This window comes from Chiloscyllium plagiosum, unplaced genomic scaffold (assembly GCF_037043375.1).
Source record: "Chiloscyllium plagiosum isolate Xiang-an unplaced genomic scaffold, Cpla_swu_hap1 HiC_scaffold_33, whole genome shotgun sequence".
Taxonomy (NCBI): Eukaryota; Metazoa; Chordata; class Chondrichthyes; order Orectolobiformes; family Hemiscylliidae; genus Chiloscyllium; species Chiloscyllium plagiosum.
This window is the reverse complement of record NW_028270171.1, coordinates 28720735-28735988: the sequence shown is the minus strand read 5'-3', so window position 1 is coordinate 28735988 and position 15254 is coordinate 28720735. Positions and strand designations below refer to the sequence as shown.

General features: G+C 49.1%; 1 protein-coding gene and 1 non-coding gene across 3 annotated transcripts; one reads left to right on the top strand and one right to left on the bottom strand.

Moving 5' to 3' along the window:
* Positions 1-3330: 3330 nt before the first annotated feature.
* tomm22 (translocase of outer mitochondrial membrane 22 homolog (yeast)) lies at positions 3331-9248 on the bottom strand. Of its 2 annotated transcripts, none has more exons than XM_043680007.2 (4): positions 9110-9248; positions 8010-8128; positions 6668-6785; positions 3331-4868 (listed from the first exon to the last, which is right to left on the bottom strand). In XM_043680007.2, exons 1-4 carry the CDS (start codon positions 9188-9190, stop codon positions 4791-4793), a joined length of 396 nt encoding a protein of 131 aa, XP_043535942.1. In that variant the 5' UTR covers positions 9191-9248; the 3' UTR covers positions 3331-4790. The 2 variants fall into 2 exon arrangements, with proteins under 2 accessions (XP_043535942.1, XP_087834524.1); XM_087978398.1 differs by lacking the exon at positions 9110-9248 and adding an exon at positions 8392-8755.
* A 4697-nt stretch (positions 9249-13945) lies between these two features.
* On the top strand, positions 13946-14096 carry LOC122542382 (U12 minor spliceosomal RNA). Its single transcript, XR_006309793.1, has one exon. It is a non-coding gene; the product is annotated as a U12 minor spliceosomal RNA (small nuclear RNA).
* The last annotated feature ends 1158 nt before the right edge of the window (positions 14097-15254 follow it).

Genomic DNA, 15254 nt, shown 5'->3' with positions numbered 1-15254 from the left:
AAGGGTTTATGCCTGAAATGTCGAATTCTCCTGCTCCTTAGATGCTGACCCGCTGACGTTTTCCAGCACCACACTCTCGACTCAATCAAATACATTATCTGGTTGTGATTGCATTATTGTTTAAGATCTTGCTATGTATCACTGGGCTCCAAAATTTCTTAAATTGGAACAGTGCCCACACTCGTGAAGCACTTGCTTGACTATAAAATGTTTTAGGACATTGTGATGCTGTGGACGGTGCTTTATAAATGCCTAGTGGTATTATCACTGGACTGTTAATCCAGACACCCGGGTAATGTTCTGAGGACCTGGGTTCAAATCCCACCACAGCAGATGGTGCAATTTGAATTCAATAAGTATCAAGAAGTAAGACTCTACTGATGACCATGAATCCATTGATGATTGTTGGAAAAACCCATCTGGTTCATTAATGCCCTTTATGGAAGGAAACTGCCATCCTTGCCTGGTCTGGCCAACATGTGACTACAGACTCACAGCAATGCTGGCCCAGCCAATAATGCCCTCATCCTATGAACAAATTTTAAAAATTGATTAGGGATTCAATTACAACAGTAAGGAATATGAGAAAGCTCCTCAAATTAAGGTGTATGTGGGGTACTTAATAAAACAAAAATAAGCAATCACATTGCTGGGAGTATAGTATAGGCCCCCTAACGGTAGAGAGAAGTAGAAGAGCAAACACGTAGGCAGATTTCAGATAAGTATAAAAGTTATAAGGACTTCAACTTCTCCAACATTAACTGGGGTAGTCAGATTGAAAGGTTGAGAGAGAGTAGAATTCTTAAGATGAATCCAAGACAGCTTTTTAAGCCAGTACATATAAGTCATACAGAAGAGGGGTGGTCCTGGACTTAATTTTAGATCAAGAAGCCAAGGACATCTGCCAGGCCTCGCAGAACCCACTGTCTGTGCGAATTTCTTTTGTTGTTTCAGTCTTGCTGTCTATTTTTATGTCCATGTTGTCCCTCTCACAAGTGAACACCGACCTTGAAGTATTCATTTAGAGCCCTACCTACATCCTTTGGCTACATGCATAAATCGCCATTATGAATGTTTTCTTCGTTATCTTTTTACCCTTAATATACTTTGTAAAATGACTTAGGATTTCTCCTTTATTTTACCTGCCATTGTACTTTTATGCACCCCTTTTGCTCTCCTAACTTCCTTTTTAAATTCTCCTTTGCATTTTCTATGCTCCTCTAGAGTTTCTGTTATTGTGATTCTCTAGTATCTGCCATAAATCTCCTGTTTCTCTTTATCCAACCTTGTATATCCCTCAATATCCAGGATTCACTGGATTTGTTGATCCCACTCTTTATCGGAACAAGTTGGCCTGTGCTCTCCCAATTTCCTTTTTGAATGCATCCCACTGTTCTAACGCTGATTTACCTGAAGTATCTGCTCCCAGTCCACTCTGGCCAAACCAAAGTAGATTTATTAAAATTGGTCCTCAGGCCCTTGTAGCCCGATACAGGTGTTCAGAGAAATATCTTAAAAGTCATACAGTACGGAAACAGACCTTTCAGTCCAACCCGACCATGTCTGACCAAGTTTCTCAAACTAAACTAGTCCCACTTGCCTGTGTTTGATCCATATCCCTCTGAACCTTTCATGTACCTGTTCAAATGTTGTAACCGTAACTTTATCTACCACTTCCTCTGCCAGTTCATTCCACATATGAACCACCCTCTGAATGAAAAGGTTGCCCCTCATATCCCTTTTAAATCTTTCTTCTTCCAACTTAAAAATATGCCCTCTAGTTTTGAACTCCCCCACCTAGGGGAAAGATCTTTGTCATTCACCTTATCTATGCCCCTCATGATTTATAAACCTCTACAATGTCACCCCTCAACCTTCTACGCTCCAGTGAAAATTGTCCCAGCCTATACAGCCTCTCCCTATAACTCAAAACGCTCCAGCTCTAACGATATCCTATTAAATAATAATATGCTTCCTATAGCAGGACAACCAGATCTGTACACAGTGCTCCAACAGTAGCCTCACCAGTGTCTTGTACAATGTCAACATGACATCCCAACTCCTCTACTCAATGGTCTTACATTTCTGGAGCATCTTTCAAAGATCTACTTCCCTTCTGGATGTAGGTTTGCTCATTGAGCTGGAAGGTTTGTGTTTGAAAATGAACCTTCCACCGCAGCAAGCAAACCTACATCCAGAATCTCAACCTGAGCTACAGATCTTCTCAAAACTCGCTATCCATTTACCTATTCGTCCTTGCATCTTGCAGAAGGCCTAGCAGCCCACATACGCAGCCTCAGATTTAGACTGCCTCCTTTTAATAACATTCTGGATTAGTGGTGCTGGAAGAGCACAGCAGTTCAGGCAGCATCCAAGGAGCAGCGAAATCGACATTTCGGACAAAAGCCCTTCATCAGGAATAAAGCTTTATTCCTGATGAAGGGCTTTTGCCCAAAACATCGATTTCGCTGCTCCTTGGATGCTGCCTGAACTGCTGTGCTCTTCCAGCCCCACTAATCCAGAATCTGGTTTCCAGCATCTGCAGTCATTGTTTTTACCTCCTTTTAATAACATCAAACAGAATGTCCTGGAATGGGGAATGGTACAATCATTCTGACCTCTGCCCGGAGACAAGCCCATGTGATTTGGTCAAAATGGAAACAGAGGCTGAAGCCAAAACCTATAAAATTTCAAGCACCAGTTTTCACACCAGCAAACAAAACAGTTGCAGCAGTCTCTCTGGATGAAGACTCCGTTCTGGAGAGGATGACTGAAAACAACCGGCATTATACAAAGCAGTTGGACGGACTGTTTTTCTGTTGACCATCAGGGCGAATGCTGGTGAGAATGGATTCACAGTTTGAAGAATCAAGATTAGTTAAGATTTAGGATCACCAGAACACTCGCCATATTGTGACAGGCGTCTAAGTCATTACCCACAAGAATACACATCTGCATCGCGTAATGAGGCAGTTGTTAATTAATTAACAAGGAAATACCGTTCCTGTAGATTATTAGCCGCCTGCTTAACAACATTTAGTCGGTGTTGACTTTAGTTTGGTTGTTACAATAAAGTTTTCAATACACAGCAGTTTTCACATGTCTATGAAGGAAAAAAAAGAGCTAATGTTGAGTTAAACTCAACTCTTCAGATCAGAGTGAACCAGTGGATTAAGATGATCTGTTTGGTGCCAACCAGATCTTTTAAATTGAAGTGTGCAGAGATCCAGATTCTGAACCCTACAATCGTGCAGACAGCAAGGCAGAGACATGGACTCAGCTGCTGCTGAACCTTGTTGCCATCTCTCATTCAGATTAAATCACTCACAATCCAGTATCAAGCATTTATTAAACCCCCAACTTCAAGTCATAAAGCACAATGGTAACCTTCCACCATTCCTGCAGGTATTCAAACTAATCCCATCATGTGTGAGGTTTGCAGAAGGGAACTTTAGTGTCAGATCAGCGCAGTCTTGGGTAAATTCAATTGCAGCTGCCTGGATTTCCAAATCCTGCACATTTCAGTGTCATCCAGGCAGCTAGGTCTCCATTCACCTGTTACACTAAGACCCACAGGGCACCACTTTGCCAATCAGCCTCTGTGCCATCAGTGCCCAGGTTCGGAGGGAGTACCAGGCAGGAAGAAGCTGGCTTGTCCCTTTCCTGCAGCAAGTCACTGGCTCCCATTGTTTTGAGTACATTTGCTAGCACTAGTGCCACCCTGGCCTTGAGCCAAGCCATGCCCATCAATCAGATCAGACAGTAACCTGAATCTGTGTCAGAGCTCGCTTAGGATCCTTGCTGTATCACTGCCACAACCGAGTCAGCTCCTGGGAGACAAGAGAGACTCTGGGTTTGCTTTGTTCCTGAGGTGAAAAAAAACAGCGTGCAACCAAGGACTAGAACACAGCAGTCCCTCATACCTCTCCATTGTACTGCACTGCCATTGGGGAGTCCCTCACACCCCCTCACTGTACTGGCACTGGGCAGTCCCTCATACCCCCTCACTGTACTGGCACTGGGCAGTCCCTCATACCCCCTCACTGTACTGGCACTGGGCAGTCCCTCATACCTCTCCATTGTACTGCACTAACACTGGGGTGCCCCTCACACCCCTCCATTGTACAGCACTGGCACAGGAGTCTCTCTCGTACCCTCCACTGTACTGCACTGGCACTGGGGAGCCCCTCATACCCTCCGTTGTACTGCACTGACACTGGAGATCCCTCACACCCCTGCATTGTACTGCACTGGCACAGGACAGGCTCTCACACCCCTCCACTGTACTTCACTGGCATGTCCCTCACACTCCTCTACTATACTGCACTGGCACAAGGCAGTCCTTCATACCTCCACCATATTCCAACACACTTGATCTGCCAATCGGTCTAAAGCTCCAGCTCCTACAGCCGCTTCCCAACAGAATGACTCAGATAAATGCTGGCAGCGATTGAGATACTTTGCAGTTCATTAGAAAAATGGCTCTGAGAACCTATCAGGCTGCAACCCCCTCCCACCCCCCACCCACAATGTTTTCCCAAACCAATGACTGTTCCAGCAGATTAGAATTCCGATTCTTGCCACTCTCCGATCCCGAGCTGCAGATGAGATTCGGTCTGTCGGGACGTCCAAATGCTCCAGAGATGAACACTGAGGATGAATTCACATCTCGCTGGCAATGAGCAGCTGATACAGCAGCTGTTCCTAATGTCAAACCTCCCACCCCACCCCACAGGTCTATCGAACCCTTCCCATTACATCGGTATTTTCTTCTCAAGGCGTCTCATGTGTTATATTTTCCCAGGAACTGGTGGCGGCAGCATTCCTGGCATTCCACCAGATAGTCCTGTATTCGGGCCTAACAGAATCTGGGAGGAAAAGAAACCTCAAGTTATGAATGAACAGAAATTAAACAGAACGTACACTAACCCCATGTAACCAACCAACCAGTACAACCCAATTTCCACCAATCAATGGGGCTGCCACCCCTATCCCAACCAGACCCCACACTCCCCCCCCAACCCCCCTCCATGTCTAAATCCCATGCCCAAGTCCCCAACCCCATCCCCATCCAGGGGACCATGTTGTAGAATAGGTTTGGGTGGTGATGAGGAATAGGATGGAAAAGGAGTCACTAGTGGGAGTGGTCGATAGGCCCCTTAACATAACCACAGTGTGAGACAAAGTATGCAAGAGACATTGGGTTGTGATAAAGAGACTGCAATAATCTTGGGTGACTTTAATTGACAAATAAAGTGAAAAGAAAACAGATTGGCAAGAGAAACCAGAATAAGGAGCTCTGAGAATACTTTCAAGAGAAATACTTTGAAAAAGCAGCACTTTCTGGAACCAACCAGAGAGCAGATTATATTGGATTTGGTACTGTACGATGTGACAATTCATTAATGACCTCAAAGTATAGACAATCTGAGGTAGCAGCAACCATAATTTTTATACCTAGTTTGAAAAGGAGAAGATTGGGTCTAAAACTATTATTTTAAACCTAATTCAGAGCAACTGTGTGGACATGAAAGTTGAGTCGGCTGAAATTAACTCAGACCAATGGGGATGCAGTGGCACACATTTCAAGGGCTATTTCAGAATAAGTATTTTCCTACTATAAAGAAAAATTCTAAGGGGATGTCACACTATCCAGTGTTAACAAAAGAAGTTAGGGAAAGTATTAAACTTAAGGAAAATACATTTAATTGGGCAAAGATGAGTGGCAGGTCAGATGACTGGTCAGAATACAAAGAATAGTAAAGAATGCTAAAGGTTTAATCAAGAGTGTAACCTGCAGAGTGAGTGAGTGTGGCAGCTTGGCAAAGTGGGAAAGGGAGATTTTTCTTTGCTCCCATTGTCTTGTTTTCCTAATTGTGGGATATGATGAATGGAGTCTGTGTTGGGGTCACAGCTTTTTACACTGCATGTCATGCTTCCATTATTGGCGAGACCACATTTTGAATACTGTGAGCAGTTTTGGTCTCCTTATTTAAGGAAGGATTGAAGTACATTGAAGACAGCTCACAGAAGGTTTACTGAATGAATGGGTTGTCCTATTGGGGAAAGGTTGGACAGGCTGGATTCATTTCCATTGGTGAAAATGTGTAGCTGGAAAAGCGCAGCAGGTCAGGCAGCACCCAAGGAACAGGAGAATCGACGTTTCGGGCATAAGCCCTTCTTCAGAAAGGTTGGACAGGCTGGATTCATTTCCATTGGAGCTTGGAAGAGTGAGGAGTGCTTTGGTTGAGTGTATGACATCCTGAATGGTCTTGTCAAGATGGACATGGGAAGGATGCTTTCTCATGTGGGTCAGTCCCGAATCAGGGGCACCGTTTTAAAACAAGGGGCTACTTTTTCAGGACAGAGATAAGGAGAGTTCATTTTTTATCTCCGAGGCCTGGGCAAATTTGGAATTCTCTGTCTTTGAAGGTGGTGGAGATGGGGGTCATTGAATTTTGTAAGATGGTGGTAGATAGATTGTTGCTAGGCAGAGGAATAAAAGGTTACTGGGATAAGTGGCAATTGAAACAAATACATTAACCATGTACTTACTGAATAGCACAGCAGGGCTTGATGGGACCGAATGGCATACCTCTGCCCCCTATCCATATGTTTATAACCCTCCCTGTGTTCAACCCATACTGCTCCGTGTCCCAGTCTGTACCTGTCTCTGTTGCTGGATTTGTTGCTGCTCCAGTTGAAGTTTCTCTGTTTCAAACACAACCGGCAGAACCAGGATCATGAAGGAAGTGGTTCCCACCCAAAGGGCCGACCGGGTGAAACTGAAAATCGCCACACAGTTTGGGTATTAGCCATATTGTTGCAGCCCAGATAAATACATATATCTCCACTGCCCAGACAAACACACATGACCCTGCAGCATTGGCACAGGTAAATACCAATATTCCCATCACTCAGGCAAATACCCATATCCCTGTAACCCAGGTACTGTATTCATCACCCCTTCTTGCATTCTGAGTGTTATGCTTTCTTATCACGGTCTTCAAAAATTTGCAAAAAGTCGCTTTATCCCCCACGCCCGAAACAATACCAATTAGATCATACCACTTCACCCAGCACCTACACATTATGTTCAGTTTGGGTCTTTCATTTAGGCACTAGGCTGTCCTTTGGGTCTGGATACTGACCTGTTCACAACACGGCAGTTTTCATCAGCTCCCTTTTCCCATTCTAATGTGCTCAGTTATTATTTTTCACGTTCCTTCCCAAACCACTACCTTCTCTGAAGATACAGCAAGCACTCAATAACAGAGAGGCTCACAATTCCTCAATACCTGACTGCAATGTGTTCTTCCAACTGCACCCACCAAACTCCTGACATTTACATTCAGAAGGACAACAGCACCAGATAAATGAGAACAACACCATCTCCAAGTTCCCCTCCAAACCACTCACTATACTTCATTGTCACTGGGTCAAATTCCTGGAATTCCCTCCCTAATGGGGTGGCACAGTGGCTAGCACTGCTGCGTCACAGCGCCAGGGACCCAGGTTTGATTCTAGCCTCAAGCGGCAGTCTGTGTGGACTTAGCACATTCTCACCGAGTCTGCGTGGGTTTCCTCCAGGTGCTCTGGTTTCCTCCCACAGTCCAAAGATGTGCAGGTCAGGTGAACTGGCCGTGCTAAATTGTCCAGTGTTCAGGTTAGGTGCATTAATCGGGGTAAATATAAGATAATAGGGTAGGAGAACGGGTCTGGCGATAGCTTACTCTTCAGAGGGTCAGTGTGGGCTTGTTGAGCCAAAGGGCCAGTTTCCACACTGTAGGGATTCTATTCCAATGACATTGTGGGTGTCTCTACACCCCAAGAACTGCAGCCGTTCAAGGAGGCAGCTCACACCACCTTTTCAAATGGGGTCAGCAATAAATGTTGGCTTATCCAGCAATACCCATGTCCTGTGTGCAAACAGAAAAGTACCTTTCTGCCACAGTCATTCCCAGGTACCAAGCTCTACCCACCAGATATTAATCCCAGATGCCACATACCTGTAGATTTTCTTTGCCAGTGACACGGAGCAGTCGGCAGCAACACCTGAGGCATTTCGCATTCCTTCAGGGAACATCTCGGTCAAACCCCACAGTCTTTCCGAGAGGGATTCATCAAGCTGTAAGCATAGGATTAATCCTTTGATATGCAGAACGATGACACAACTCTTGAGTGTTAATATGAAGCATAGATGAAGCAGCTCACAGCAACAAAGGGAAGGTCATTGAATAGCCAGAAGCCCTGTTCAATTGTTTCCATGACCATTTCCTAAATGCCAGGATGGCCCAGCACTGAACTATTGAATGCTGTGAACAGTTCACCAAGCAGAAACTTTTCACAAGGTATCAAGCCCATATATTGGCCTACCCTGGGACAACTTACCTTTAGCATCTAACTTGGGCTTCATAGAGGGATCCAAAATGTGACAGAATCTTAGGACAGGTGCTTTAAGGAAGTGCCTGCAAGGTGGAGAGAGGCAGAAAGATTTAGGGAGGGAATTAAGTCCCAGACACCAAAGGTGGAGCAAGTTAAAAAAGGGGGTGCTGTAGAGGCCAGAATGAGTGTAGTGTGGCACTGCTTCACCAGGAAGGAGCATTAAACAGACCGCACTTCACCCAAATTAAAATAGGCACCAGAGTTTAGGCTGAATATTCCGCAGGGCAGGGTGTAGGAGAGAGCAGGGAGTGTGTTAGAGAGAGGGAACTCCAGGACGTGGAGGAGCCAAGGTCACCGTGAAACAGAGGGATGTTAAAAAGGGTGACTTCAGCAGCGGCCTGACCGTGAGGCCAGAACCTCAGCTCAGGGTGATGCTGGGGTCCAGCCGGACTCCGGGGGAGGGGGCCGCGGAGACCCGGGCCCGGGGAGTGAGGGGGGAGACAGGGCCCGGGGAGTGAGGGGGAGACAGGGCCCGGGGAGTGAGGGGGGAGACAGGGCCCGGGGAGTGAGGGGGGGACCCGGGCCCGGGGAGTGAGGGGGGGAGACAGGGCCCGGGGAGTGAGGGGGGGACCCGGGCCCGGGGAGTGAGGGGGGGACCCGGGCCCGGGGAGTACACTCCCTCCCCCAAGGTCCAGGCCAGCCTTCCCTTCCCCGCCCCGCTCACCTCCTCCTCGTCATCCTCCTCCTCCTCCTCGATTTCCTCCTCTGCCTCCCGTCGCGGTTCCACTCGCTTCTCCTCCGCCATCACCGCACTCCCAGCATGGGCATAGGCCTCGCGCCTGCGCACAACGGCAGGAGGACTCGGCGGCAGCAGCGCCGCCCGCGGCAGGAGGACTCGGCGGCAGCAGCGCCGCCCGCGGCAGGAGGACTCGGCGGCAGCAGCGCCGCCCGCGGCAGGAGGACTCGGCGGCAGCAGCGCCGCCCGCGGCAGGAGGACTCGGCGGCAGCAGCGCCGCCCGCGGCAGGAGGACTCGGCGGCAGCAGCGCCGCCCGCGGCAGGAGGACTCGGCGGCAGCAGCGCCGCCCGCGGCAGGAAGACTCGGCGGCAGCAGCGCCGCCGGCGGCAGCAGCGCCGCCCGCGGCAGGAGGACTCGGCGGCAGCAGCGCCGCCCGCGGCAGGAGGACTCGGCGGCAGCAGCGCCGCCCGCGGCAGGAGGACTCGGCGGCAGCAGCGCCGCCCGCGGCAGGAAGACTCGGCGGCAGCAGCGCCGCCCGCGGCAGGAGGACTCGGCGGCAGCAGCGCCGCCCGCGGCAGGAGGACTCGGCGGCAGCAGCGCCGCCCGCGGCAGGAGGACTCGGCGGCAGTAGCGCCGCCCGCGGCAGGAGGACTCGGCGGCAGCAGCGCCGCCCGCGGCAGGAGGACTCGGCATCACCTCACGTGCCAACACAATTACCCCAATATTTTTGACTCGTGTATGGCTATTCATTTTTGTCGCTCTTTGTATTCTGGTCCCTCAGATAGAAAGGCCAATATTCCATTATTTATATTCTGTAGTTTATTCCTGCACCTTCTGGGAGGGATGGGATAGTGCAGATGTTACTGAACTGGTAACTGCTCCTTGGATGCTGCCTGAACTGCTGTGCTCTTCCAGCACCACTAATCCAGAATCTGGTAACCAGACAGGCCCAGGGCAGGGGACACCAGTTCCAAACTCACCTGGCAGACAATGAAATTTCAATTCAATTAAAATCTGATTAAAGTAAGTAGTTAGGATCGGGAATGCATTACCTGGAAATGTGGCAGAGGCAGGATCAATTGAGGCATTCAAGAGGATATTGGATGATTATTTGGATAGGAAAGCTGTTTATGTTAGCGAGTACTGAGGAGATTTGTAGCTCAAATTGATGATAAGTATGTAAGTTAGCTCGCTGAGTTGGAAGGTTTGTTTTCAGACATTTTGTCACCATACTAGGTAACATCATCAGTGAGAGTCTCCGGTGATGCACTGGTGGTATGTCCCACCTCTCTGTTTATAGGTAAAGGTGGGTGATTTCATTTCCAGTTCGTTTTCTCAAAGGGGAGGTAGATAGGATCTAAATCGATGTGTTTATTGATGGAGTTCTGGTTAGAATGCCAGGCCTCTGAGAATTTTCATACATACAAACAAACAAGGACACCGCTTTGTCTGGGACAACACACACATCCTAGGACAGGCAAAACAAAGACACGCATGAGAATTCTTGGAAACGCTTGAAAAAAAAAACCGGAAATGACAGCACCCACCTTAAGAAACCAAGACCTATAAATAGAGAGGCGGGACACACCACCAGCGCTTCACCGTAGACTCTCACTGATGATGTTACCCAGTATGGTGACGAAACGTCTGAAAACAAACCTTCCAGCTCAGTGAGCAAACTTACATACTTATACTGTTTATGCATTTGGGGAGAAAGCAGGAGATTGTCATTAGGCAATTATGCTAATTTAACAGGCTGGTTGAGGCTTAATGGCTTCCTGTGCTGTAATAATTAGAGTCATAGAGATGTACAGCATGGAAAGAGACCCTTTGGTCCAACCCGACCATGCTGACCAGATATCCCAAACCAATCTAGTCCCATTTGCCAACATATGACCCACATCCCTCCAAACCCTTCCTATTCCTATACCCATCCAGATGCCTTTTAAATGTTGCAATTGTACCAGCCTCCACCACTTCCTCCACTTTCCATAATATTATGCAAAGTAGGGAGACTGAGGCATTATGGGATTCGTCCCCAGGCACCATGAGGATTGTGGGAGTTGTATGCGCGGGTGTTGTGGGAGTTGTAGGCAAAAACAATGACTGCAGATGCTGGAAACCAGATTCTGGATTAGTGGTGCTGGAAGAGCGCAGCAGTTCAGGCAGCATCCAAGGAGCAGCAAAATCGACATTTCGGGCAAAAGCCCTTCATCAGGAATAAAGGCAGAGAGCCTGAAGCGTGGAGAGATAAGCTAGAGGAGGGTGGGGGTGGGGAGAAAGTAGCATAGAGTACAATGGGGGAGTGGGGGAGGGGATGAAGGTGATAGGTCAGGGAGGAGGGTGGAGTGGATAGGTGGAAAAGAAGATAGGCAGGTAGGACAAGTCATGGGGACTGTGCTGAGCTGGAAATTTGGAACTGGGGTGAGGTGGGAGAAGGGGAAATGAGGAAACTGTTGAAGTCCACATTGATGCCCTGGGATTGAAGTGTTCCGAGGCGGAAGATGAGGCATTCTTCCTCCAGGCATCTGGTGGTGAGGGAGCGGCGGTGAAGGAGGCACAGGACCTCCATGTCCTCGGCAGATTGGCAGGAGGAGTTGAAATGTTGGGCCACAGGGCAGTGTGGTTGATTGGTGCGGGTGTCCCGGAGATGTTCCCTAAAGCGCTCTGCTAGGAGGCGTCCAGTCTCCCCAATGTAGAGGAGACCACATCGGGAGCAACGGATACAATAAATGATATTAGTGTATGTGCAGGTAAAACTTTCGATGGATGTGGAAGGCTCCTTTAGGGCCTTGGATGGAGGTGAGGGAGGAGGTGTGGGCGCAGGTTTTGCAGTTCCTGCGGTGGCAGGGGAAGGTGCCAGGACGGGAGGGTGGGTTGAAGGGGGACGTGGACCTGACCAGGTAGTCACGGAGGGAACAGTCTTTGCGGAAGGCGGAAAGGGGCGGGGAAGGAAATATATCCCTGGTGGTGGGGTCTTTTTGGAGGTGGCGGAAATGTCAGCGGATGATTTGGTTTATGCGAAGGTTGGTAGGGTGGAAGGTGAGCACCAGGGACGTTCTGTCCTTGTTACGGTTGGAGGGGTGGGGTCTGAGGGCGGAGGTGCGGGATGTGGACGAGATGCATTGGAGGGCATCTTTAACCACGTGGGAAGGGAAATTGCTGTCTCTAAAGAAGGAGGCCATCTGGTGTGTTCTGTGGTGGAACTGGTCCTCCTGGGAGCAGATACGGCGGAGGCGGAGGAATTGGGAATACAGGATGGCATTTTTGCAAGTGGTATGGTGGGAAGAGGTGTAATCCAGGTAGCTGTGGGAGTCGGTGAGTTTGTAAAAAATGTCAGTGTCAAGTCAGTCGTCATTAATGGAATGGAGAGGTCCAGGAAGGGGAGGGAGGTGTCAGAGATGGTCCAGGTAAATTTAAGGTCAGGGTGGAATGTGTTGGTGAAGTTGATGAGTTGCTCAACCTCCTTGTCATCAATGTAGTCATCAATGTAGCGGAGGAAGAGGTGGGGAGTGGTGCCGATGTAATTACGGAAGATCGACTGTTCCACGTAGCCAACAAAGAGACAGGCATAGCTGGGGCCCATACGTGTGTCCATGGCTACCCCTTTGGTCTGGAGGAAGTGGGAGGATTCGAAGGAGAAATTGTTAAGGGTGAGGACCAGTTCGGCCAAACAAATGAGAGTGTCGGTGGAAGGGTACTGTTGGGGACGTCGGGAGAGGAAAAAAACGGAGGGCTTAGAGGCCCTGGTCATGGCAGATGGAGGTGTAGAGGGATTGGATATCCATGGTGAAGATGAGGCGTTGGGGGCTGGGGAAACGGAAGTCTTGGAGGAGGTGGAGGGTGTGAGTGGTGTCTTGAACTTATGTGGGGAGTTCCTAGACTAGGGGGGGATAGGACAGTGTCGAGGTAGGTAGAGATGAGTTCAGTGGGGCAGGAGCATGCTGAGACAATGGGTCGGCCAGGGTGGTCAGGCTTGTGAATCTTGGGAAGGAGGTAGAACCGGGCAGTGTGGGGTTCCCGGACTATGAGGTTGGAAGCTGTGGGTGGGAGATCTCCAGAGGTGATGAGGTTCTGTATGGTCTGGGAGATGATGGTTTGGTGATGGGGGGTTGGGTCATGGTCGAGGGGGCAGTAGGAAGAGGTGTCTTTGAGTTGGCGTCTGGCTTCAGCAGTGTAGAGGTCAGTGTGCCAGACTACCAATGCGCCCCCTTTATCCGCTGGCTTGATAGTGAGGTCGGGATTGGAGCAGAGGGATTGGAGGGCTGCGCGTTGTGAGGGTGAGAGGTTGGAGTTGGGGAGGGGGGTAGACAGGTTGAGGCGGTTACCAGCCCTCCAATCCCTCTGCTCCAATCCCAACCTCACCATCAAGCCAGCAGATAAAGGGGGCGCAGTGGTAGTCTGGCACCTTTATTCCTGATGAAGGGCTTTTGCCCGAAACGTCGATTTTACTGCACTTTGGATATTGCCTGACCTGCTGTGCTCTTCCAGCACCACTAATCCAGAATCTGGTTTCCAGCATCTGCATTGTTTTTGCCTACAACTCCCACAACACCCGCGCATACAACTCCCACAATCCTCATGGTGCCCGGGGACAAATCCCATAATGCCTCAGTCACCCTACTTTGCATAATATTATTCCCCTTTACCCGTTACTTTCCCCACAGGTTTCAGGAGATGCCCCAGTTTGCTGGGGAGGGAAAATGTCTTCTCAAGGTAGGTAATGTCAATTGGAGCCACTTGAAGCCGGGTTTTGTTGCAGCCACCCTGACATTAAAGTGTACTGAGTGTGATTAGGTTGACGTTGTTAGGAACTTGCCTTTATGCCTTAAACTAATGAGTAAGGAAAATAACGGTCCGGGGTGACGCCCGGGTCCTCGCCAGTTTGTGCGAGAGGAATTTTTGACCGGGTAAAGGTCGCCCTGCTGGTGACCCGCCTACTTTGCGGGATGCCGCGGTGTCGTGATCTGCCCGACCCCCCCTTCCAACCAAACCTAACAAAAGCCGATCGCTTTCCTTCAATGACATTGAAGTCTAATCCTGTGATGCTCGGCTGGCTGTCAGGGGCACTTGGGTCTAGCAGCATGCATGGCAGGGTGCGTTCAATATTATTCTGCAACCAAATGAGACAGGCTGCATTTACTACAAGTGGACTAGTCCTTATGGGTTAACCTTATTTGATGAGTACTGGTATTATTTTCTCCACTGAATGATCGAAGTATAATTCTGAAAGTAACAGGCAGTGTTAAGAATATTTAGATTAGATTACATTACATTAGATTACATTACAGTGTGGAAACAGGCCCTTCGGCCCAACAAGTCCACACCAACCCGCCGAAGCGCAACCCACCCATACCCCTACATTTACCCCTTTAACCTAACACTACGGGCAATTTAGCATGGCCAATTCACCTGACCCGCACATCTTTGTGACTGTGGGAGGAAACTGGAGCACCCGGAGGAAACCCACGCAGACACAGGGAGAATGTGCAAACTCCACACAGTCAGTCACCTGAGTCGGGAATTGAACCCGGGTCTCTGGCGCTGTGAGGCAGCAGTGCTAACCACTGTGCCACCGTGCCGCCCAAGTTTAGCCTGAAGTTAAAAAAAAAACTAGGGCAATCATGTTTTGTATCATAGATGTTAACAAAACTTCATTCTCAGCAGGTGGACCTCACAGCAAGGCGGGTGGCTCAGTGGTTAGCACTGATTAGATTCGACTCCTTACAGTGTGGGAACAGGCCCTTCAAGCCCACCCAGACCCATTTCCCCTCTGCTACCTCACAGCACCCAGGGACCCAGGTTCGATTCCAGCCTCGGGCGACTGTCTGTCTGGAGTTTGCACATTCTCTGTGTGGGTTCCACCGGGTGCTCTGCTTTCCTTCCACAATCCAACAGGGGTAAATATGGGGAATTGTTCTTGTTGGGTTACTCTTCAGAGGGTCGGTGTGGACTTGTTGGGCCGAAGGGCCTGTTTCCACACTGTAGGGGATCTAATCTAATCAGAATGAGTTGGGTATGGAGCCTCAGTCCATGAAAGAGAAGAGGTAATGGGGCAAGTCAACTTGGGGCAGAGTCACTTGGGAAGATTAGGGTTTGAGTGTTTCACTGGGTTTGACCTTTATGAGTAAA

Coding starts and splice junctions, on each gene's coding strand:
- tomm22 (XM_043680007.2), bottom strand. CDS start 9,190: ATGGCGGAGGAGAAGCGAGTGGAACCGCGACGGGAGGCAGAGGAGGAA. Junction 6,786..8,009: donor CTGGCAAAGAAAATCTACAG/GTATGTGGCATC, acceptor GGCGATTTTCAG/TTTCACCCGGTCGGCCCTTT. Junction 4,869..6,667: donor AAATCCAGCAACAGAGACAG/GTACAGACTGGG, acceptor TTTTCCTCCCAG/ATTCTGTTAGGCCCGAATAC.